Source organism: Salmo trutta, chromosome 8, assembly GCF_901001165.1.
Source record: "Salmo trutta chromosome 8, fSalTru1.1, whole genome shotgun sequence".
Taxonomy (NCBI): Eukaryota; Metazoa; Chordata; class Actinopteri; order Salmoniformes; family Salmonidae; genus Salmo; species Salmo trutta.
Window position 1 is genome coordinate 47,000,959 of NC_042964.1, and position 23,914 is coordinate 47,024,872.

The 23,914-nt window shown below is 42.0% G+C and overlaps 1 protein-coding gene across 2 annotated transcripts in view; it reads left to right on the forward strand.

Moving 5' to 3' along the window:
- Nucleotides 1-902: 902 nt before the first annotated feature.
- Nucleotides 903-23,914, forward strand: part of LOC115199119 (sodium- and chloride-dependent GABA transporter 1) — a 30,164-nt gene continuing 7,152 nt past the window's right edge. Inside the window, exons 1-12 of one of the 2 annotated variants that reach the window (XM_029761698.1) lie at nucleotides 903-1,300; nucleotides 5,590-6,032; nucleotides 8,674-8,808; nucleotides 9,087-9,187; nucleotides 14,751-14,860; nucleotides 15,420-15,552; nucleotides 17,072-17,206; nucleotides 17,362-17,465; nucleotides 18,698-18,822; nucleotides 20,195-20,307; nucleotides 20,644-20,775; nucleotides 20,858-20,960. In XM_029761698.1, the coding sequence (XP_029617558.1) occupies nucleotides 5,795-6,032; nucleotides 8,674-8,808; nucleotides 9,087-9,187; nucleotides 14,751-14,860; nucleotides 15,420-15,552; nucleotides 17,072-17,206; nucleotides 17,362-17,465; nucleotides 18,698-18,822; nucleotides 20,195-20,307; nucleotides 20,644-20,775; nucleotides 20,858-20,960 (1,429 nt within the window). In that variant the 5' untranslated portion in view covers nucleotides 903-1,300; nucleotides 5,590-5,794. Of the gene's footprint in view, nucleotides 1,301-5,589; nucleotides 6,033-8,673; nucleotides 8,809-9,086; nucleotides 9,188-9,938; nucleotides 9,989-14,750; nucleotides 14,861-15,419; nucleotides 15,553-17,071; nucleotides 17,207-17,361; nucleotides 17,466-18,697; nucleotides 18,823-20,194; nucleotides 20,308-20,643; nucleotides 20,776-20,857; nucleotides 20,961-23,914 lie in introns of those variants that run through there. The other variant, XM_029761699.1, reaches the window with a different exon arrangement.

The following is a 23,914-nucleotide window of genomic DNA, read 5'->3' on the forward strand; positions in this document are numbered from 1 at the left end:
ATTGAAGTCTCAGCAGAAGCTGGATTTGCCTGGAGACGCAGGCCCAGATCCAGCATTGAGATGGCAGACATGCTGCTGGGACTGTTGTTTTCACCCAACTCCACACCTAGTCATACACACTATACTGCAGCCAGCCATAGTCTGCAAAGGAACAGCATTAGATGACTGCTCTTTCTAAAGGTATGAATGGAATGACTTGTTCTCTCGAGGCCACACAGTATCATTGGAAGATATTTGTGGTTTGTGTTAGATCTGAAAGTTTTAAATTGTGTGATATCTGCAGAAATAACTGTGGTATGATTGACAACGTAGAATTATATAAGGTTGCAGTAAAAGATCAGTTCTGCCACTCAGGTTAAGTCCTAATTATCTCTCCTTTCTCCCAAAGTGTGCACTTGCTCACTTCCCTTCACTGATTTGAATGGAAATTGTGTTGAAAAGCCCTCGGGCCCATGCCTCCACCAATCCACTGCTTTGTGGGAAGAAGTGAACAAGTGCACAGTTCAAGAGAAAGGAGATATTATAGGGATCACCCTCAGAGTCGTATGACTTCACATTATGTTCTGTGCTCTTCATATCCCAGGCCTAGTGCCAGTAAGCAGTGAGCAGTGGCTGTTTCATTTTCCAAACTTCCAAATGTCTTTCACAGCTCGGATTAGGCCCTCCTCTATTGGGAAATACCATGGTAACGGCACTGGCAAAAGCTGACTGACCCTCAAACACAAACACACACATATTCAAAGATGCATATTCGCACACTCTAGGAAACACACATACACCCACACTCAGCGATACACACTGTGACAACACCACACACTCATTAGCACTGTGACACACACACACAAACACTGCGCACCCCCACCCACACTGCAACACACGACACCCTACCCACACTGCAACACACAACACACGACACCCTACCGGAATCAGGAGATTGACTTTTCCCTCATGGCCTGGGGCCTCACCGGGCAAAATAATAATCCGATCACACAACAGGTCGAACTTTATTATCCGCCACTCAGTACCAGCCAAAGGAAGAGACACCACCAGCTGGAGAGAAAAAAGAGAGAGGGTGAAGAAGAAAGAGGGGGAAGCAATTTTTTGTAACTTTCTTTCCAGCAGCGTTGACATTATGACAGTTCCCTTGGGTGGGGCAGCGGATGAAAGCTTTTCATAGAGGGGATAGCTGGATCCTTTCTCCTTTGGATGGTTTTACTCATTTTGCCTTATGCTACAGATGTAAAGGTATAAGGAAGGGACCCTGATCACCTGACAAGGGACATTAAGACTTCAGATACAGGTATGCTGCAGATCCTTCTCCATCCTCCTCACAGAGCTCTGAGTTAACTCCAGGAAGAGTAGCTGCTGCTTCAGCTAATGGGGATCCTAATAAAATACTAAAACTACTAGTTATGGTTGAATACTGTTAGATACAGATGCCTAGTAAAGTATTTAAAGCAAAGTATGTACTGTATACCAGGATGAGTACTATACACTCTTAGAAAAAAGGGTTATCTTTGGCTCTCCCTGTAGGATAACCCTTTTTGGTTCCAGGTAAAACCCTTTTTGGTTCCAGTTAAAACCCTTTTTGGTTCCAGTTAAAACCCTTTTTGGTTCCAGTTAAAACCCTTTTTGGTTCCAGTTAAAACCCTTTTTGGTTCCAGTTAAAACCCTTTTTGGTTCCAGGTAAAACCCTTTTTGGTTCCAGTTAAAACCCTTTTTGGTTCCAGTTAAAACCCTTTTTGGTTCCAGGTAAAACCCTTTTTGGTTCCAGGTAGAACCATTTTGGGTTCCATATAGAACCCTCTGTGGAAAGGGTTCTACATGGAACCCACAACAGTTCTAGTTGGAACCAAAAGGGTTCTACCTGTTACCAATAAGGGGTCTTCAAATGATTAACCTATGGCGACAGCCGAAGAACCCTTTTAGGTTCTAGATATAAGCTTTTTTTTGTAACAGTGTTGTATAATATAAAACAATGGATACTGTACAAAAATAATACCAAAACTTAACTTATGATACCCCAAAGTTGTCTCAATGTAATGGGTGGCAGGGAAGTCAGGCGCAGGAAAACGAACTTGGTATAAACGGAATCGTTTAATAAGTGCTCATAAAACAAAACAACCAAAAAAATATACAAAAAATAATAAGTGGGTACAAAACCCGTTGCACACCGACACATGACTTGCACATGACATACAATAAAACAATCTCCGACAAGGACATGAAGGGAAACAGAGGGTTAAATACACAACATGTAATTGATGGGATTGGAACCAGGTGTGAAGGAAGACAAGACAAAACCAATGGAAAATGAAAAATGGATCAGTGATGTCTAGAAGGTCGGTGACGTCGACCGCCGAACACTGCCCGAACAAGGAGAGGGACCGACTTCGGCGGAAGTCGTGACACTCAGGCTGTGACAAAATAAAATTTATGGGCGTATATAGAGTTTTCAGACAGTATCCGAAGATCACTTTGGTAATGTGACACTGAAATGACAAATGACGAGACTATCTTGTTTAACTTTTCAAACCAATGAGATCATACTGTCCAAACAAATGGTGTTTTCATCATTTCTCCTCTCTTTTATCTGTTTATTTTACAATGTGGAGAACCATTCTCTTCCACAGCTCTTCTGGGATTTCGTTTGGTGTATCCAATTCATCCAAAACACTAGTTTAATTGCAGGTGAATACTTTAATAAAGCATTGTGCCAATAGCAGCCGTACTTCTGTCTAAATGATTAGTAGCAAGGTTACACAAAAGAAGTATCTTTGAAATGGTCATTTGAAAAAAAAGTTTTTGGTCAACAAGGCAAATTGCCCATGAGCTAAAAACTCCCAGGTATGCCTAAATTGGGCATGAGCTAAAAAGCAAAGAGTTTTACATTTGAATAGAGAGTAGAAAGTAAAATATGAAAAGGGGAATAAAGACAATAAAGCAAGGAAAAACAAACAAATACTTTAGGCCATTTTCCAAGGATATTGCCATGAAAATAAATATGCACATTAACCAAGAAATACCGTAGGTCAAAAGTTTGCAATTTAATACATTTACATTTGAGCCAGACAAACATAACTTATAGCCTGCTGAAGTTTAACATGCTCCGGGACTTTGGCGACTTGTTTGTTGTTTAAAGTATTGTTTAAACCTCCTGCTTTGCTGGATATGTCAACGTGAAGTTCATACATACATAATCTATGAATTACTGTTTTACAAAATCCCTAGTTGGAAAACGACTGTCTTTCTGGAAGTTGTTCATTTACCCTACATATTCCCCCACGTGTGCCAGCCTCCTAGCAATTTGAGTTCTAGCCAATGAGCTTCAACCCATCGCCATTTGAGTGACAGCTAGCAAGACAGCAGAGCAAGAGAGACAGCAATCACGTAGTGCGCATATCTACACATATGTGATGTAGTAAGCAATTAAATCCACTGAGAAAATATTTTTGCATCTTTGTAGACAGAGTTACAGTATGTCACAAACATTAAATACATAGTGCATTACACATACAGACACACAGTATGTCACAAACATTAAATACATAGTGCATTACACATACAGACACACAGTATGTCACAAACATTAAATACATAGTGCATTACACATACAGACACACAGTATGTCACAAACATTAAATACATAGTGCATTACACATACAGACACACAGCACGTCACAAACATTAAATACATAGTGCATTACACATACAGACACACAGTATGTCACAAACATTAAATACATAGTGCATTACACATACAGACACACAGCACGTCACAAACATTAAATACATAGTGCATTACACATACAGACACACAGCACGTCACAAACATTAAATACATAGTGCATTACACATACAGACACACAGTATGTCACAAACATTAAATACATAGTGCATTACACATACAGACACACAGCACGTCACAAACATTAAATACATAGTGCATTACACATACAGACACACAGTATGTCACAAACATTAAATACATAGTGCATTACACATACAGACACACAGTATGTCACAAACATTAAATACATAGTGCATTACACATACAGACACACAGTATGTCACAAACATTAAATACATAGTGCATTACACATACAGACACACAGTATGTCACAAACATTAAATACATAGTGCATTACACATACAGACACACAGTATGTCACAAACATTAAATACATAGTGCATTACACATACAGACACACAGTATGTCACAAACATTAAATACATAGTGCATTACACATACAGACACACAGTATGTCACAAACATTAAATACATAGTGCATTACACATACAGACACACAGCACGTCACAAACATTAAATACATAGTGCATTACACATACAGACACACAGTATGTCACAAACATTAAATACATAGTGCATTACACATACAGACACACAGTATGTCACAAACATTAAATACATAGTGCATTACACATACAGACACACAGCACGTCACAAACATTAAATACATAGTGCATTACACATACAGACACACAGCACGTCACAAACATTAAATACATAGTGCATTACACATACAGACACACAGTATGTCACAAACATTAAATACATAGTGCATTACACATACAGACACACAGCACGTCACAAACATTAAATACATAGTGCATTACACATACAGACACACAGCACGTCACAAACATTAAATACATAGTGCATTACACATACAGACACACAGTATGTCACAAACATTAAATACATAGTGCATTACACATACAGACACACAGTATGTCACAAACATTAAATACATAGTGCATTACACATACAGACACACAGTATGTCACAAACATTAAATACATAGTGCATTACACATACAGACACACAGCACGTCACAAACATTAAATACATAGTGCATTACACATACAGACACACAGCACGTCACAAACATTAAATATATAGTGCATTACACATACAGACACACAGCACGTCACAAACATTAAATACATAGTGCATTACACATACAGACACACAGCACGTCACAAACATTAAATACATAGTGCATTACACATACAGACACACAGTATGTCACAAACATTAAATACATAGTGCATTACACATACAGACACACAGTATGTCACAAACATTAAATACATAGTGCATTACACATACAGACACACAGCACGTCACAAACATTAAATACATAGTGCATTACACATACAGACACACAGTATGTCACAAACATTAAATACATAGTGCATTACACATACAGACACACAGCACGTCACAAACATTACATACATAGTGCATTACACATACGAGGGGCAAAAATGGCCAGACTCAATATGTTTGAATTGATTATGGCCCCATACTCAAACACATTAGTGTATGTCGTCATTGAGGGTTCAGAGTTAGCATGAATGCACCACAACTCAGTTACCTCTGTTCTCTATCTATCTATCTATCTATCTATCTATCTATCTATCTATCTATCTATCTATCTATCTATCTATCTATCTATCTATCTATCTATCTATCTATCGGCTAGATAACTATTTCTTTGTTTCTGTGTCATACATCTACCATAAATTTGCGAGTCAATGACATTAATCTCTGTTGCTTCACAGCTCCACCTCATGTTCAGTGTCTCCATCTCCCTGTGAAGTACACTGGTTAAGGACAAAAAGGACCAAACACACTAACTGAGGCTCACTTTGACCGTACATCATTTCATCACACATGGTGGACCGTACATAGTGGACCGTATAGGATTGTGAGGACTGGTGGTTCAACCCGAGTGAACCGTGGTCCAGTGAACCGTGGTCCCGCCCTATGGGGAAGACTGGTAAGAGCACAGTGGAACTCAACTCCCCGACAGAGTTCAAACAGGCGGTCCCATTCGAGGTCATGGAGACGGTGGCGCCCCCAGATGGCGAGGAGAAGGAGGAAGTGCTCCCTGACAGGGGCTCCTGGAAGGGCAAGTTTGACTTCCTGTTGTCGTGCGTGGGGTACGCCATCGGCCTGGGGAACGTCTGGAGGTTCCCTTACCTGTGCGGCAAGAATGGAGGAGGTAAGATAAACTGTCCGGGGAGGGAGGCCATTTTGAGCCTGGAGAGCCAAAACGGCGTCTGGTAGAAATCATTGTTACAGGCTTTGAAATAGTGAGATTTCAAGGGGGTGCCTGAAGAGGCAGGAGGAAAACTACACATTTCAAAATATCATCAGTATAAAGCACAACCTATTACAGTTCATGGGAGTACACTGTTTGATAAACTAACACATTGTAGAAAAAAAAGGATTTGAAGAAACATGCTTTAATACTGTAGGTGTCCAATGTCCACATTTGCTTTAATGTGAACTATGGGAACTGCAGGATGTGTAAAATGACATGGAAAATGAACAGGCATTGTAAAATAGGGAGCTTTCAATGAATACATTTGGCTATCCATCTTATTTTGTTTTATGCAACCTGAGTGAGAGAAAATCTAAACATGTCATTAAAACCACTGCATGGAATTTACCATGATGATTATTTAATGACCGACCTGGATTTTAATTGATGAGGCTATTGTTAATAATGAAATTGTCATTAGGAAACATCTATATTTCATCACAATGTACTGTACACTGTGCTAGTATGCAGCATCGTCTTTATGGACTATTGAGGTCACTTTCTGTGTGAGCGAATAATTACAAATACATTTTTCATGAGGACTAGATACATAACACAGATACATAACATCAACAGTGTTAGTGTTCACAGAAACGTTTTTTGTAAAAGTGACAGAGTTTTTCGAGGTAAAACATCCTTAAAGTGTGACGAATACCACCTTTCTATTAAGTTAAATTCGTTTTTGAAATGAGCACCTTTCCAGTATTGTAAAATCAAATAAATCAGAGTTGATATATTCTATTTTGAACATCAATAACTTTGAGAAGTGAGCAAAGATTAGAAGCAAACACTTTAGATACTATACTTCTGACAGGTATTTAATCATTTACAGACTGATTTTACACTTGAGAGGGACTGATGTAATGCAGTGTTTCCCAAACTCAGTCCTCGGGACCCTCCTGGGTGCACATTTTGGTTTTTGCCGTAGCACTACACAGCTGATTCAAATAACCAACTAATCATCAAGCTTTAATTATTTGAATCAGCTGTGTAGTGCTGGGGCAAAAAACTAAACGTGCACCCAGGGGGTCCCGAGGACCGAGTTTGGGAAACACTGAAGTAACATATTGATACAGAATTCCACAGTCCTCTTGTTTTCATGCATAGTTCATTCTATTGGTTTCTGTAGACGTCATATATTTCACTCGTTCCACCATACATCAGGGCTCAGGTCTATATGTAAGCATCTGCGTATGTTACTGTCTGTGTCCTACATTCAACTTCTCCTTTGGAGATCAATCAAGTGTTTTGAATTGAATTGAATATGGATATCCATTTAACCCTTGCAGGAGTGTGCTTGTTTGGCTCAGCAGCGTGTCCCTGTGTAGGGAGTTGACACTTGATATAGAAATTGTGAGTTTGGTTGTGTGCTCTGGATGATTTGTCAGCCAAGTTTACCATCAAACCTGAATGGGTCATGTCATCCCACTGGGCACACAGTGGTTGACTCAGCATTGTTTCCACATAATTTCAATGAAATAACATTGAACCAACGTGGAATAGATGCTGAATAGATAGGATAGACTGCTAGTTTCATCACATGTGATGAAGCTAATGTCCAAATCACACTTCTGAAATCCCCTATCTGTAACGATGTGCACTGAGTCAGGAAGCAAGTGTGTGTTTTAATAAAAAACACAACATAATACAAAACAAGAAACACAGACATAAAACAGAAACAATAACGCCTGGGGAAGGAACCGAAGGGAGTGACAGATATAGGGAAGGTAATCAGGGAAGTGATGGAGTCCTGGTGAGTCTGACGATGCGCAGGTGCGCGTAACGATGGTGACATGTGTGCGCCATAACGAGCAGCCTTGTGACCTAGAGGCCGGAGAAGGAGCACACATGACACTATCCATAAATCCACTATCTAAAACTGATTGAATACTGGCCAATGAGTGTCTTAACCACATCCGAGTCTCAATCCTTCAACCTTCTCTCGAAATGTGCACTTGCACAACCCTCATGGTAAAAACTACAGAAGCCTGCTGAGGGGAGAACGTCTCATAATAATGGCCGGAACAGAGCTAATGGAACGGCATCAAACACATGGAAACCATGGAAACCATGTGTTTGATGTATTTGATACCATTTCACTTATTCTGCTCCAGCCATTACCACAAGCCCGTCCTCCCCAATTAAGGTGCCACCAGCCTCCTGTGGTAAAAGCTGTCTCCAGCACAGGAGGTTGGTGGCACCTTAATTGGGGAGGACGGGCTTGTGGTAATAGCTGGAGTGGAATAGGTGGAATGGAATCAAATGCATCAAACAAACGGTGTCCTTTCGCACCTTCCTTGCCATTATTATGAGCTGTCCTCCCCTCAACAGTCTCCTGTGGCTCCAGACAATGCTTACACCAATCCCATGCTTTTAAAATCCATGATAGTAAGTGTGCAAGTGCACAAGTTAGAGAAGGATTGAGAATGGGGATGCAGACCGTAAGTAAAAGTATAAACACAGATGAAAGAGGATATCTTTGGTGTACATGTGAAACACACTTCCTGTTCTGTCACACTGTGCCCTGGTCCGGTGACAGGGGCTTTCCTGATCCCGTACTTTCTCACCCTGGTGTTTGCTGGCATACCTCTGTTCCTGTTGGAGACGTCACTGGGCCAGTTCACCTCGGTGGGGGGGCTGGGGGTGTGGACCAAACTAATGCCTATGATGAAAGGTGAGATATGTTGAAAATCCCCCCACATATTGACAGATAGTCTAGGTAGGTGATTGATGGTTTGATTACATTAATTAGACAATTAAAGAATTCATATACATACAAATGCAACACATGCAAAATCATTGAGGAGTCAAGCTCATTGTAGTTCATATAAAAATCCAACAGAATAGATATACACATATCCCAAAGACAAATAATAGTTAGCAACAGCAGTTCCTAGTTAGTTAACTAATTGTTTGTTAATACTAACCTGTACCTCTCCCCCCCCCCTATAGGGGTTGGTCTGGCCTCAGTGGTGCTCTCCTTCTGGCTCAACATCTACTACATTATCATCATCGCCTGGGCCCTCTACTACCTCTTCAACTCCTTCAGAGCGGTAGGTGACATCACCACACTACATTATCATCATCGCCTGGGCCCTCTACTACCTCTTCATCTCCTTCAGAGAGGTAGGTGACATCACCACACTACATTATCATCATCGCCTGGGCCCTCTACTACCTCTTCATCTCCTTCAGAGAGGTAGGTGACATCACCACACTACATTATCATCATCGCCTGGGCCCTCTACTACCTCTTCAACTCCTTCAGAGCGGTAGGTGACATCACCACACTACATTATCATCATCGCCTGGGCCCTCTACTACCTCTTCAACTCCTTCAGAGCGGTAGGTGACATCACCACACTACATTACCATCATCACCTGGGCCCTCTACTACCTCTTCAACTCCTTCAGAGCGGTAGGTGACATCACCACACTACATTATCATCATCGCCTGGGCCCTCTACTACCTCCAACTCCTTCAGAGCGGTAGGTGACATCACCACACTACATTATCATCATCGCCTGGGCCCTCTACTACCTCTTCAACTCCTTCAGAGCGGTAGGTGACATCACCACACTACATTATCATCATCGCCTGGGCCCTCTACTACCTCTTCATCTCCTTCAGAGCGGTAGGTGACATCACCACACTACATTATCATCATCGCCTGGGCCCTCTACTACCTCTTCAACTCCTTCAGAGAGGTAGGTGACATCACCACACTACATTATCATCATCGCCTGGGCCCTCTACTACCTCTTCATCTCCTTCAGAGCGGTAGGTGACATCACCACACTACATTATCATCATCGCCTGGGCCCTCTACTACCTCTTCAACTCCTTCAGAGCGGTAGGTGACATCACCACACTACATTATCATCATCGCCTGGGCCCTCTACTACCTCTTCATCTCCTTCAGAGAGGTAGGTGACATCACCACACTACATTATCATCATCGCCTGGGCCCTCTACTACCTCTTCATCTCCTTCAGAGAGGTAGGTGACATCACTACACTAGAAAGCAGTAGCCCAGTCAAATCAAATCAACGTTTATTGGTCACATGCACACGGTACAGTGAAATGCTTGCTTGCTAACTCTCCTCAACAATGCAGTAAAATATCTGTCCCAGATCTGTTCCTGCTGTCTTGCCAAATGTTACATTCTTTATTTATTTCACCTTTTATTTAACCTGGTAGGCCAGTAGATAACAAATTCTGATTTACAACTGCGACCTGGCCAAGATAAAGCAAAGCAGTGCGACAAAAACAAACAACACAGAGTTGCACATAAACAAATGTGCAGTCAATAACACAAAAGAAAAATAGAAAAATCTATGTACAGGGTGTGCAAATATAAGAGTAGGGAGGTAGGCAATAAATAGGCCATAGAGGCAAAAGAGCAAGAGGGTAAGTAATAATATGGGGGTGAGGAAGTTAGGTGTGCTATTTACAGATTGGCTGTGTACAGGTACAGTGATTGGTAAGCTGCTCTGACAGCTGATGCTTAAAGTTAGTGAGGGAGATATAAGACTCCAGCTTCAGTGATTTTTGCAATTCGTTCCAGTCATTTGCAGCAGAGAACTGGAAGGAAAGGCGGCCAAAGGAGGTGTTGGCTTTGAGGATGACCAGCGAAATATACGTGCTGGAGCGCGTGCTATGGGTGGGTGTTGCTATGGTGACCAGTGAGCTGAGATAAGGCCGGGCTTTACCTAGCATAGACTTATAGATGACCTGGAGCCAGTGGGTTTGGTGACGAATATGTAGTGAGGGCCAGCCAACGACAGCATACAGGTCGCAGTGGTGGGTAGTATATGGGGCTTTGGTGATAAAACGGATGGCACTGTGATAGACTACATCCAGTTTGCTGAGTAGAGTGTTGGAGGCTATTTTGTAAATGACATCGCCGAAGACAAGGATTGGTAGGATAGTCAGTTTTACGAGGGTATGTTTGGCGGCATGAGTGAAGGAGGCTTTGTTGCGAAATAGGAAGCCGATTCTAGATTTAATTTTGGATTGGAGATGCTTAATGTGGGTCTGGAAGGAGAGTTTCCAGTCTAACCAGACACCTAGGTATTTATAGTTGCCCACATATTCCAACTTCAACGGTCATTGACTCCTATGGTCATAGCCTGGTTCCAGATCTGTTTGTGCTCTGTTGCCGACTCAGCAGAAAGCACAAACAAATCTGGAACCAGGCTATCGAATAAGCAGTACATAAATGGAATAGTTTATTGTCCTTCAAGGAGTATATTCTTTGCTGTGACTTCATAGCTTAACCAAGTGACCTGACCAGAAATCAGTGTGGGTTGAATACGTTATAGACTATAACTAACAAATGCTCTAAGAAATATGCAGGCCTTAGTCAGACTTAGTCAATAGAGTTACTGAGTAGTTCACTTAATAGTGTTCTCACTCCTGTTGTTCACTGTGGCTGTTCATTTTGTTCCACACAAAGACCTGAGACAGAGTTATTATCTCTGTACAGACAGTCTCCATCACCACTCTTCTCACACCAGACAGGAGCACAAAGAGATGGGTCAGGAGAGTGCGGGGAGAGAGAGAGGCAGTTGGAGGTAGAGAGAGAAAGAGAGCTGGAGGTAGAAAGAGAGGTGGAGGGAGGGGGAGGGAGACAGGAGGGAGAGGGAGGGAGACAGGAGAGGGAGAGAAGACATCACTGAAATGAAGCAGACAATCTGAGACACTAAGAGCTTTCCACTCAGAAGTGGTGAAAAAATACATATATGATGATGATGATGATGGTGACCTGAGAACAGGAAATAAAATAAAATGGTTCTAAGCACAGAGTGTACCTGAGACTCCATTACGGGTTTTTTCATCTCGGTTAACTGACTGTAATTTGGTTAACAAACTGTAATTTGGTCAGATACGTAGTCCGTCCACGGGAGATTGGTGTTTTTAGTGGTTTGTAAATTTTACATATAGCTTACAGTAACATAAATGAATGAAAACGCTATTATGTTCTTTGACCTTACCTAAGACCTTCATAAATATAACCAAAGGATTGTTTGCAGCAATTAGATACAAGGTGGAAAGTAGAGGTCGACCGACTATGATTTTTCAACACCGATACCGATTATTGGAGGACCAAAAAAGCCGCTGCCGATTAATCGGCCGATTTTTTTTTAATTTTTTAATTTTTATTAATTTATATGTAATAACGGCAATTACAACAATACTGAATGAACAATTATTTTAACTTAATATAATACATCAATAAAATATATTTAGACTCAAATAAATAATGAAACATGTTCAATTTGGTTTAAATAATGCAAAACAAAGTGTTGGAGAAGAAAGTAAAAGTGCAATATGTGCCATGTAAGAAAGCTAACGTTTAAGTGCCTTGCTCAGAACATGGGAACATATGAAAGCTGGTGGTTCCTTTTAACATGAGTCTTCAATATTCCCAGGTAAGAAGTTTTAGGTTGTAGTTGTTATAGGAATTATATAACTATTTCTCTCTATACGATTTGTATTTCATATACCTTTGACTATTGGATGTTCTTATAGGCACTTTAGTATTGCCAGTGTAACAGTATAGCTTCCGTCCCTCTCCTCGCTCCTACCTGGGCTCGAACCAGGAACACATCGACAACAGCCACCCTCGAAGCAACGTTACCCGTGCAGAGCAAGGAGAACAACTACTCCAAGTCTCAGAGCGAGTGACGTTTGAAACACTATTAGCGCGCACCCGGCTAACTAACTAGCCATTTCACATCGGTTACACCAGCCTAATCTCGGGGGTTGATAGGCTTGAACGGGTGGGTATAATTTGTGGAACGTTCCAACAAGAATCTGTTCCAAAAAACGTAAAGTAAAAGGTTGCCAACCAACAACGCATACAAAGTAGCAACGCATACAAACCTAGCTAACTAGCTGCCGAATAGGCATCAACTCACCACGTAGCTTATTCTTAATGTTTGTCCATAGGCAACTAGAGTGAGGACAGACATTTTTCAGAATAAATGTGACGAGTGAAAAACGCTAACCCGGTATCTTATTCTGCCGCTATACAACTTTGTATGCGTTGTTTTTTGGCAACCTTGTTATTTACGAAGTTTTTGGAATAGATTCCTGTTGGAAAGTTCCACAAATTATACCCACCCGGCTTGAAGTCATAAACAGTTTGAAGCACAGCGAAGAGCTGCTGGCAAAATGCACGGAAGTGCTGTTTGAATGAATGCTTACGAGCCTGCTGGTGCCTACCACCGCTCAGTCAGACTGCTCTATCAAATATCAAATCATAGACTTAATTATAATATAATAAACACACAGAAATACGAGCCTTAGGTCATTAATATGGTCGAATCCGGAAACTATCATCTCGAAAACAAAACGTTTTTTCTTTCAGTGAAATACGGAACCGTTCTGTATTTTATCTAACGGGTGGCATCAATAAGTCTAAATATTCCTGTTACATTGCAAAATTCTGGCAAATTAGTTCGCAACGAGCCAGGCGGCCCAAACTGTTGCATATACCCTGATTCTGCGTGCAATGAACGCTAGAGATGTGACACAATTTCATGTTAGCAGGCAATATTAACTAAATATGCAGGTTTAAAAATATATCCTTGTGTATTGATTTTAAAGAATGGCATTGATGTTTATGGTTAGGTACATTGGTGCAACGACAGTGCTTTTTTCGCAAATGCGCTTGTTAAATCAACACTCGTTTGTCAAAGTAGGCTGTGATTCAATGAGAAATTAACAGGCACCACATCGATTATATGCAAAGTGCAATGTAAGGCAGGTGGTTAGAGCGTTGGACTAGTAACCGAAGGCTGCAAAAACGAATCCCCGAATCCCCCCTGAACAAGGCAGTTAACCCCCGTTCCTAGACCGTCATTGAAAATAAGAATGTGTTCTTAATCTGACTTGCCTAGTTAAATAAAGGTGTAAAAAATAAATAAATAGGCAAATCGGTGGCCAAAAATACCGATTACCGATTGTTATGAAAACTTGAAATCGGACCTAATTAATCGGCCATTCCGATTAATCGGTCGACCTCTAGTGGAAAGACCTTTAGTTTCTACATGACAATGAAAACCTTGCACCCATTGACTTCAATTCAAATGACTCTATTTTCTTGTGAGGGAGCTTCTTGTGTGGAATGGTTCCTATGACAAACTAACAGCACATGCAAATAAATACAAGCAGGCAGTAGAGGACAGGACAAAGGTGACACAAGTTACTCATTCCATCATAAAACATCATAGATTCCTACCATAATAGTCTCCTGTACCAGCCAGCTCTGAGCCTGGGGAGGAGGCAACTACCATACATTATTGATTACTACCCTACTGTATGAGTTAAATAGCTCTCTGCTCTCCAATGTTGTCCTTTATGCAATGGCCAATGCTAATGCATGTTGGTGCTAATCTTCTGTCTGTCTGTCTGTCTGTCTGTCTGTCTGTCTGTCTGTCTGTCTGTCTGTCTGTCTTTCTGTTCCCCCCCTCAACTCTTTGTTCTCGTCTCTTTCTGTCTTCCTCTTTGTCTCTTTGGATGACACAATGACACCTCCTCTCCCCTTTCTTTCTCCCCCTCTGTCTCTCCATCTCTCTCCATCCATCTCTGTCTCTATCTCACTCTAGGATTTGCCGTGGGAGGGTTGTGATAACCCGTGGAACACAGAGAAATGTTTCTCCAACTACAGTTTGACAGACACCACCAACCTCACCAGTGCCGTCACTGAGTTCTGGGAGTACGTCAAATCATTTATTTTAACACTTCAATTGTGGGGTTTCTAATGGTTTTTCATTTTTACATCTAGCCTACATTAACATAAATTAATGAAAACGCTATTATGTTCTTTGAAAAAAAAAGAATCATATACTAATGACCTTCATAAATCTAACCAAAGGATTGTTTTTCCGATAGCATACATGGAAAGTATTTATTAGACTGTTATGTTGTTGACGTCCAAAAGACACGTCATTGGCTGGAAGTGGGGTCCCTAGAGGCCAGGCATTTCTAGTGTTAAACTTCTATAATTTTTCACTGAGTCATGTGAAAAGCATGGTGTAAAAGGTGGAAAATGTGTGTGTGTGCATATTAAACGTGTGTGTGGGTTACCTGAGAGTGTGCATAACTGTTTGTTTGTGAGTGTGGCCTGTCTGTCTGTATGTGTGCGTGTAATCATGTGTGTGTATAACCTGTCCGAAAGTATGTATGCATGTGTCTGTGTGATCCAGGTGTGTGTGACTGCACTGACCGGTGTGTGTGTGTGTGACTGCACTGACCGGTGTGTGTGTGTCCGCCAGGCGGAACATGCACCAGCTGTCCAGTGGTCTGGAGGAGCCTGGTGAGGTGCGCTGGCCCCTGGCTGGAACTCTGGCTCTGTCCTGGATCCTGGTCTACTTCTCTATCTGGAAAGGAGTGGAGTGGACAGGGAAGGTCAGCCCTGCTCTTATTATTACTCTGTCCCTTTTTGCCTTCTCTCTTTTCTTTCAGGTCTCTTTCTCTTTTTCCATCTCTCTTTTTCTGTCTTGGTGCTTTTGTCTCGGTCTCCTTATGTCTGGGTGTCTCCTCTCTCTCTCTCTGGCACTCCATCTGGCACATCTCTCTCTCTCTCTCTCTCTCTCTCTCTCTCTCTCTCTCTCTCTCTCTCTGGCAAAGGTATTTAATGAAAACTCTCGTCACCTGTAAGACACATCAACCACAATACAATTGATAGAATGGTAAATCCATTTCAGCAACATCATATACTAAACTTCAACCCTGATATATGCAGCAGGCCACAGCCTCCCATGACGGTAACCTGGCAAAAAAAATGCATTAACAACTTACTCGAGTTAGGGGGTGTTAAATTAACGCTCACTTTTTAGAAAATAAATGTATGAGCAAGGAACACATCTTCGCATTCTGCTCCGAGGGTAATTGGAATTTAATGTGAATGGCACAAAGCAGAAAATTAACTCCCCCAAGGCCCTGGCCTTGATGGAATTTACCAATTAAACACAATCATTATTTGAGAAAGTGCAAAGCACGTTCACAGATCTCTGTCAGGAGAGGAAGGCGAGGCAGGCGAGCAGGAAGTAAAATGTTTCAGTCCCTAGTGGGGAATGTTTCAGTCTGCTCATGTACCATTGAGGCTGGAAGTTCACCCTCATTTGGGGTTTTTAGTTAGTAAACTACCCACCGGTTCACTCCTCACCAATACACCATGTCTGTTATTCAGGTGGTCTATTTCTCTGTCCCCTATCTGTTCTTCAGGTGGTCTATTACTCTGTCCCCTATCTGTTATTCAGGTGGTCTATTTCTCTGTCCCCTATCTGTTCTTCAGGTGGTCTATTACTCTGTCCCCTATCTGTTATTCAGGTGGTCTATTTCTCTGTCCCCTATCTGTTCTTCAGGTGGTCTATTTCTCTGTCCCCTATCTGTTCTTCAGGTGGTCTATTTCTCTGTCCCCTATCTGTTCTTCAGGTGGTCTATTTCTCTGTCCCCTATCTGTTCTTCAGGTGGTCTATTTCTCTGACCCCTATATGTTATTCAGGTGGTCTATTTCTCTGTCCCCTATCTGTTCTTCAGGTGGTCTATTACTCTGTCCCCTATCTGTTATTCAGGTGGTCTATTTCTCTGTCCCCTATCTGTTCTTCAGGTGGTCTATTTCTCTGTCCCCTATCTGTTCTTCAGGTGGTCTATTTCTCTGTCCCCTATCTGTTCTTCAGGTGGTCTATTACTCTGTCCCCTATCTGTTATTCAGGTGGTCTATTTCTCTGTCCCCTATCTGTTCTTCAGGTGGTCTATTTCTCTGTCCCCTATCTGTTCTTCAGGTGGTCTATTTCTCTGTCCCCTATCTGTTCTTCAGGTGGTCTATTACTCTGTCCCCTATCTGTTATTCAGGTGGTCTATTTCTCTGTCCCCTATCTGTTCTTCAGGTGGTCTATTTCTCTGTCCCCTATCTGTTATTCAGGTGGTCTATTTCTCCGCCACGTACCCCTACCTCATGCTGTTCATCCTGTTTTTTCGTGGGGTCACTCTCCCCGGGGCCAAGGAAGGCATCCTTTTCTACATCACCCCCGACTTCAACAAACTCCTCAAGTCTGAGGTACGGTGGCCCCTAAGAGTCACACACTCACAGACCATATGTCTATGCACACACTGAAATGTCAACAGGAAAAATAAGATATGTTTAATGTCTTGAAATGTGAAAACTGTCCTTAAAAAATGTGTGTGTGTGTTTTTGTCTGACTACTCTCCCAGGTGTGGCTGGACGCTGCCACTCAGATCTTCTTCTCCTATGGACTGGGTCTGGGTTCGCTCATCGCCTTGGGAAGCTACAACTCCTTCAACAACGATGTGTACAGGTAAGCAACCCCCACAGCCACTCCTTTATGCCTTATGTCCCTGTTAGTGGCCCACTGGTTTCAAACCTGGGTCTCATGTGTGCATCAAGAATGAGCTAAAGCCTGTGCATTTTCTCAGGGAGCTAACGCACATCTTCAGGTAAGGCTCATCAAACCACCTCTGTTACATGTTAAAAACCTAGGTGATGGAACCATTCTATTTGCTTTGATTCTATACTTCTGGGTTCCACTCCATCTTTCCTCTATTTGCTTTGATTCTATACTTCTGGGTTCCACTACATCTTTCCTCTATTTGCTTTGATTCTATACTTCTGGGTTCCACTCCCTCTTTCCTCTATTTGCTTTGATTCTATACTTCTGGGTTCCACTCCATCTTTCCTCTATTTGCTTTGATTCTATACTTCTGGGTTCCACTCCATCTTTCCTCTATTTGCTTTGATTCTATACTTCTGGGTTCCACTCCATCTTTCCTCTATTTGCTTTGATTCTATACTTCTGGGTTCCACTCAATCTTTCCTCTATTTGCTTTGATTCTATACTTCTGGGTTCCACTACATCTTTCCTCTATTTGCTTTGATTCTATACTTCTGGGTTCCACTCCCTCTTTCCTCTATTTGCTTTGATTCTATACTTCTGGGTTCCACTCCATCTTTCCTCTATTTGCTTTGATTCTATACTTCTGGGTTCCACTCCATCTTTCCTCTATTTGCTTTGATTCTATACTTCTGGGTTCCACTCCATCTTTCCTCTATTTGCTTTGATTCTATACTTCTGGGTTCCACTCCATCTTTCCTCTATTTGCTTTGATTCTATACTTCTGGGTTCCACTCCATCTTTCCTCTATTTGCTTTGATTCTATACTTTTGGGTTCCACTCCATCTTTCCTCTATTTGCTTTGATTCTATACTTCTGGGTTCCACTCCCTCTTTCCTCTATTTGCTTTGATTCTATACTTCTGGGTTCCACTCCCTCTTTCCTCTATTTGCTTTGATTCTATACTTCTGGGTTCCACTCCCTCTTTCCTCTATTTGCTTTGATTCTATACTTCTGGGTTCCACTCCCTCTTTCCTCTATTTGCTTTGATTCTATACTTCTGGGTTCCACTCCATCTTTCCTCTATTTGCTTTAATTTGTTCTGTCCTTTTCTTGTTTCTTTCTTCTGTGGTGTTCCACTATGGTGTTATGTCTACTTACCAACACCAAACATGGGTTGTGTTTTTCTCTCCTGTCAGGGACTCCCTCATCGTGTGCTGTATAAACTCCTTCACCAGCATGTTTGCGGGCTTCGTCATCTTCTCCATTGTGGGCTTCATGTCGTACATCACCAAGAAGCCTGTCCAGGAACTAGCTGCCTCCGGTACAGTGCAGTTAGCTCACCCTACTGCAGCATTCACTGTTATTGACGTCGGAGTCAGCTGCTCCTGATTAACACTACAGAGTCAAACTGAGCTGTACTGACCTGGTCTAATTACGCATCCAGTATAGTTTCTGAAACAGTGCTGGAAAGGACAATGTCTAAATAAAATATAGAGTATGTTCAGACTCTTTAGCAGGGGAGTCCAACTCATTCCATGGAGGACCTACTGTCTGAGGGTTTTTGGTTTTTCCTTTCAATGAAGACCTAGACAACCAAGTGAGGCGAGGTCATTACTAATTAGTGACATTAATTCATCAATCAAGTACAAGGGAGGAGTGGAAACGTGCAGACACTCAGCCCTCCATGGAATGAGTTTGACACCTGTCCTATAGTGTCATTGAGTAACTGGTTATCTTCTTCTTGATACAGTAAAACTAATGAATTGATTAATGCCACTGATTGGCCACAGACTCCACTCAACTTGTGCCCGAGGGCCTTAATTAGTCCCTGACTGGAGGGGAAGAATTTAAATCAGCAGAACTTCTTCTGACACAAGATAAAAGGGGTAATAGTGATCCTAATCATGTAGGACACAATACAGGACGGAAGTAAAACATAGGCTTTTTATTCAACAGAAGAGATTTCATATGGTACAATAATTATCATGGTGTGCATTACTGTGTCCATTTGAGGTGTGAAGTGTGATTATGCAATGTGGGCTGAGGCTCAATGATGTGGTTTGGTGTCTAACTTAAGGCCTAGACTTAGCTCTCTGTGATTGGTGTGGTGTCTAACTTAAGGCCTAGACTTAGCTCACTGTGATTGGTGTGGTGTCTAACTCAAGGCCTAGACTTAGCTCTCTGTGATTGGTGTGGTGTCTAACTCAAGGCCTAGACTTAGCTCACTGTGATTGGTGTGGTGTCTAACTCAAGGCCTAGACTTAGCTCTCTGTGATTGGTGTGGTGTCTAACTCAAGGCCTAGACTTAGCTCACTGTGATTGGTGTGGTGTCTAACTCAAGGCCTAGACTTAGCTCTCTGTGATTGGTGTGGTGTCTAACTCAAGGCCTAGACTTAGCTCACTGTGATTGGTGTGGTGTCTAACTCAAGGCCTAGACTTAGCTCACTGTGATTGGTGTGGTGTCTAACTCAAGGCCTAGACTTAGCTCACTGTGATTGGTTTGGTGTCTAACTTAAGGCCTAGACTTAGCTCTCTGTGATTGGTGTGGTGTCTAACTCAAGGCCTAGACTTAGCTCACTGTGATTGGTGTGGTGTCTAACTCAAGGCCTAGACTTAGCTCACTGTGATTGGTTTGGTGTCTAACTTAAGGCCTAGACTTAGCTCTCTGTGATTGGTGTGGTGTCTAACTCAAGGCCCAGGCTTGGCGTTCTTGGCCTACCCCCAGGCCGTGACTCAGCTGCCCATGTCCTCCCTGTGGGCCATCCTGTTCTTCTCCATGCTGATGATGCTGGGGCTAGACAGCCAGGTGAGGATCCCACCTCGAGTCACCTGACACCCAGATAACTAGCAAGGGAAGAGAGGTGTTAGTGGTGAGAACCAGACAGACAACAGACAAGCCAACATTACAATTCATTACAGCAGAACAAAGAGAATAACAGAACGGCAGGTAGATATGTTACAAGTGGCTTGTTGCTACTGAGTAGACGTTACATAGAATTACCACTGTTATTTTTATTTTCAACAGAAGCGTCCAGGTGACCCTGCAGAAGCTGGTAGCCTGTTAGAGTTCTCTGGTGCAAGACCTGAGTGAACCAACGTCTGTGTGTGTGTGTGTGTGTTAACCTGTGTGCTCTGCCTGTAGTTCTGTACCGTGGAGGGCTTCGTCACAGCTCTGATGGATGAGTTCCCCATGGTGCTGAGGAAGAGGAAGAAGGTCTTTATCCTCTGCATCTGTCTAATCTCCTTCCTCATCGGCTTCTCCAACATTACACAGGTAACACAGTGTGTGAATGTGTGTGTGTGTGTGTGTGTGTTTAGCCTTTTAACAATCCTCTATGGCTGCGATGCTTCCTCAGGGTGGTCTGTACGTCTTCAAGCTGTTTGATTACTACTCTGCCAGCGGGATGTGCCTCCTCTTCCTCGTCTTCTTCGAAACCATCTCGATTTCCTGGTTATATGGTAGGACACTGTCAGCTGCTATACCATTAGAAAAATATAGGATCTATCATTGTTGTTTTCTACAAGCATACATCCTGTTTAAACATGATCCATGTGCACAACTACAATTCATACTAATAATACAGTCTCTTTACATACACAAGAAAACCAGCAGGATCAACAGTTATAAAAATCACATAGTAAAATAAGTATAAGTACACTAAACATGATGATACACTGACCAGGGAGAACACTAAACATGATGATACACTGACCAGGGAGAACACTAAACATGATGATACACTGACCAGGGAGAACACTAAACATGATGACAGACTGACCATGGAGAACACTAAACATGATGATACACTGACCATGGAGAACACTAAACATGATGACACACTGACCATGGAGAACACTAAACATGATGACAGACTGACCATGGAGAACACTAAACATGATGACAGACTGACCAGGGAGAACACTAAACATGATGACAGACTGACCATGGAGAACACTAAACATGATGACAGACTGACCAGGGAGAACACTAAACATGATGACAGACTGACCATGGAGAACACTAAACATGATGACAGACTGACCATGGAGAACACTAAACATGATGATAGACTGACCATGGAGAACACTAAACAAGATGACAGACTGACCATGGAGAACACTAAACATGATGACAGACTGACCATGGAGAACACTAAACATGATGACAGACTGACCATGGAGAACACTAAACATGATGACACACTGACCTTGGAGAACACTAAACATGATGGCAGACTGACCATGGTGAACACTAAACATGATGACAGACTGACCACGGAGAACACTAAACATGATGACAGACTGACCACGGAGAACACTAAACATGATGACAGACTGACCATGGAGAACACTAAACATGATGACAAACTGACCATGGAGAACACTAAACATGATGACAGACTGACCATGGAGAACACTAAACATGATGACAGACTGACCATGGAGAACACTAAACATGATGACAGACTGACTATGGAGAACACTAAACATGATGACAGACTGACCATGGAGAACACTAAACATGATGACAGACTGACCATGGTGAACACTAAACATGATGACAGACTGACCATGGAGAACACTAAACATGATGACAGACTGACCATGGAGAACACTAAACATGATGACAGACTGACCATGGAGAACACTAAACATGATGACAGACTGACCATGGAGAACACTAAACATGATGACAGACTGACCAGGGAGAACACTAAACATGATGACACACTGACCATGGAGAACAATAAACATGATGACAGACTGACCATGGAGAACACTAAACATGATGACAGACTGACCATGGTGAACACTAAACATGATGATAGACTGATCATGGTGAACACTAAACATGATGACAGACTGACCATGGTGAACACTAAACATGATGACAGACTGATCATGGAAAACACTAAACATGATGACAGACTGACCATGGAGAACACTAAACATGATGATACACTGACCATGGAGAACACTAAACATGATGATAGACTGACCATGGAGAACACTAAACATGATGATAGACTGACCATGGAGAACACTAAACATGATGACAGACTGATCATGGAGAACACTAAACATGATGACAGACTGACCATGGTGAACACTAAACATGATGACAGACTGACCATGGAGAACACTAAACATGATGACAGACTGACCATGGTGAACACTAAACATGATGACATATACAGTTGAAGTCGGAAGTTTACATACACCTTAGCCAAATACATTTAAACTCAGTTTTCACAAATCCTGACATTTAATCAGAGTAAAAATTCCCTGTTTTAGGTCAGATAGGATCAACACTTTATTTTAAGAATGTGAAATGTCAGAATAATAGTAGAGAGAATGATTTATGTCAGCTTTTATTTCTTTCATCACATTCCCAGTGGGTCAGAAGTTTACATACACTCAATTAGTATTTGGTAGCATTGCCTTTAAATTGTTTAACTTGGGTCAAACGTTCCGGAAAGCCTTCAACAAGCTTCCTACAATAAGTTGGGTCAATTTTGGCCCATTCCTCCTGACAGAGCTGGTGTAACTGAGTCAGGTTTCTAGGCCTCCTTGCTCGCACACGCTTTTCAGTTCTGCCCACAAATTTTCTATAGGATTGAGGTCAGGGCTTTGTGATGGCCAGTCCAATTCCTTGACTTTGTTGTCCTTAAGCCATTTTGCCACAACTTTGGAAGTATGCTTGGGGTCATTGTTCATTTGGAAGACCCATTTGCGACCAAGCTTTAACTTCCTGACTGATGTCTTGATGTTGCTTCAATATATCCACATACTTTTCCTGCCTCATGATGCCATCTATTTTGTGAATTGCACCAGTCCCTCCTGCAGCAAAGCACCCCCACAACAAACATGATGCTGCCACCCCCGTGCTTCACGGTTGGGATGGTGTTCTTTGGCTTGCAAGCCTCCCCCTTTTTCCTCCAAACAGAATGATGATCATTATGGCCAAAGAGTTCTATTTTTGTTTCATCAGACCAGAGGACATTTCTCCAAAAAGTACGATCTTTGTCCCCATGTGCAGTTGGAAACCGTAGTCTGGCTTTTTTATTGGGGTTTTGAAACAGTGGCTTCTTCCTTGCTGAGTGGCCTTTCAGGTTATGTCGATATAGGACTCGTTTTACTGTGGATATAGATACTTTTGTACCTGTTTCCTCCAGCATCTTCACAAGGCCCTTTGCTGTTGTTCTGGGATTGATTTGCACTTTTCGCACCTAAGTACGTTCATCTCTAGGAGACAGAACATGTCTCCTTCCTGAGTGGTATGACAGGTGCATGGTCCTGTGGTGTTTAAACTTGCATACTATTGCTTGCACAGATGAACGTGGTACCTTCAGGCGTTTGGAAATTGCTCCCAAGGATGAACCAAACTTATGTTGGTCTACCATTTGTTTCTG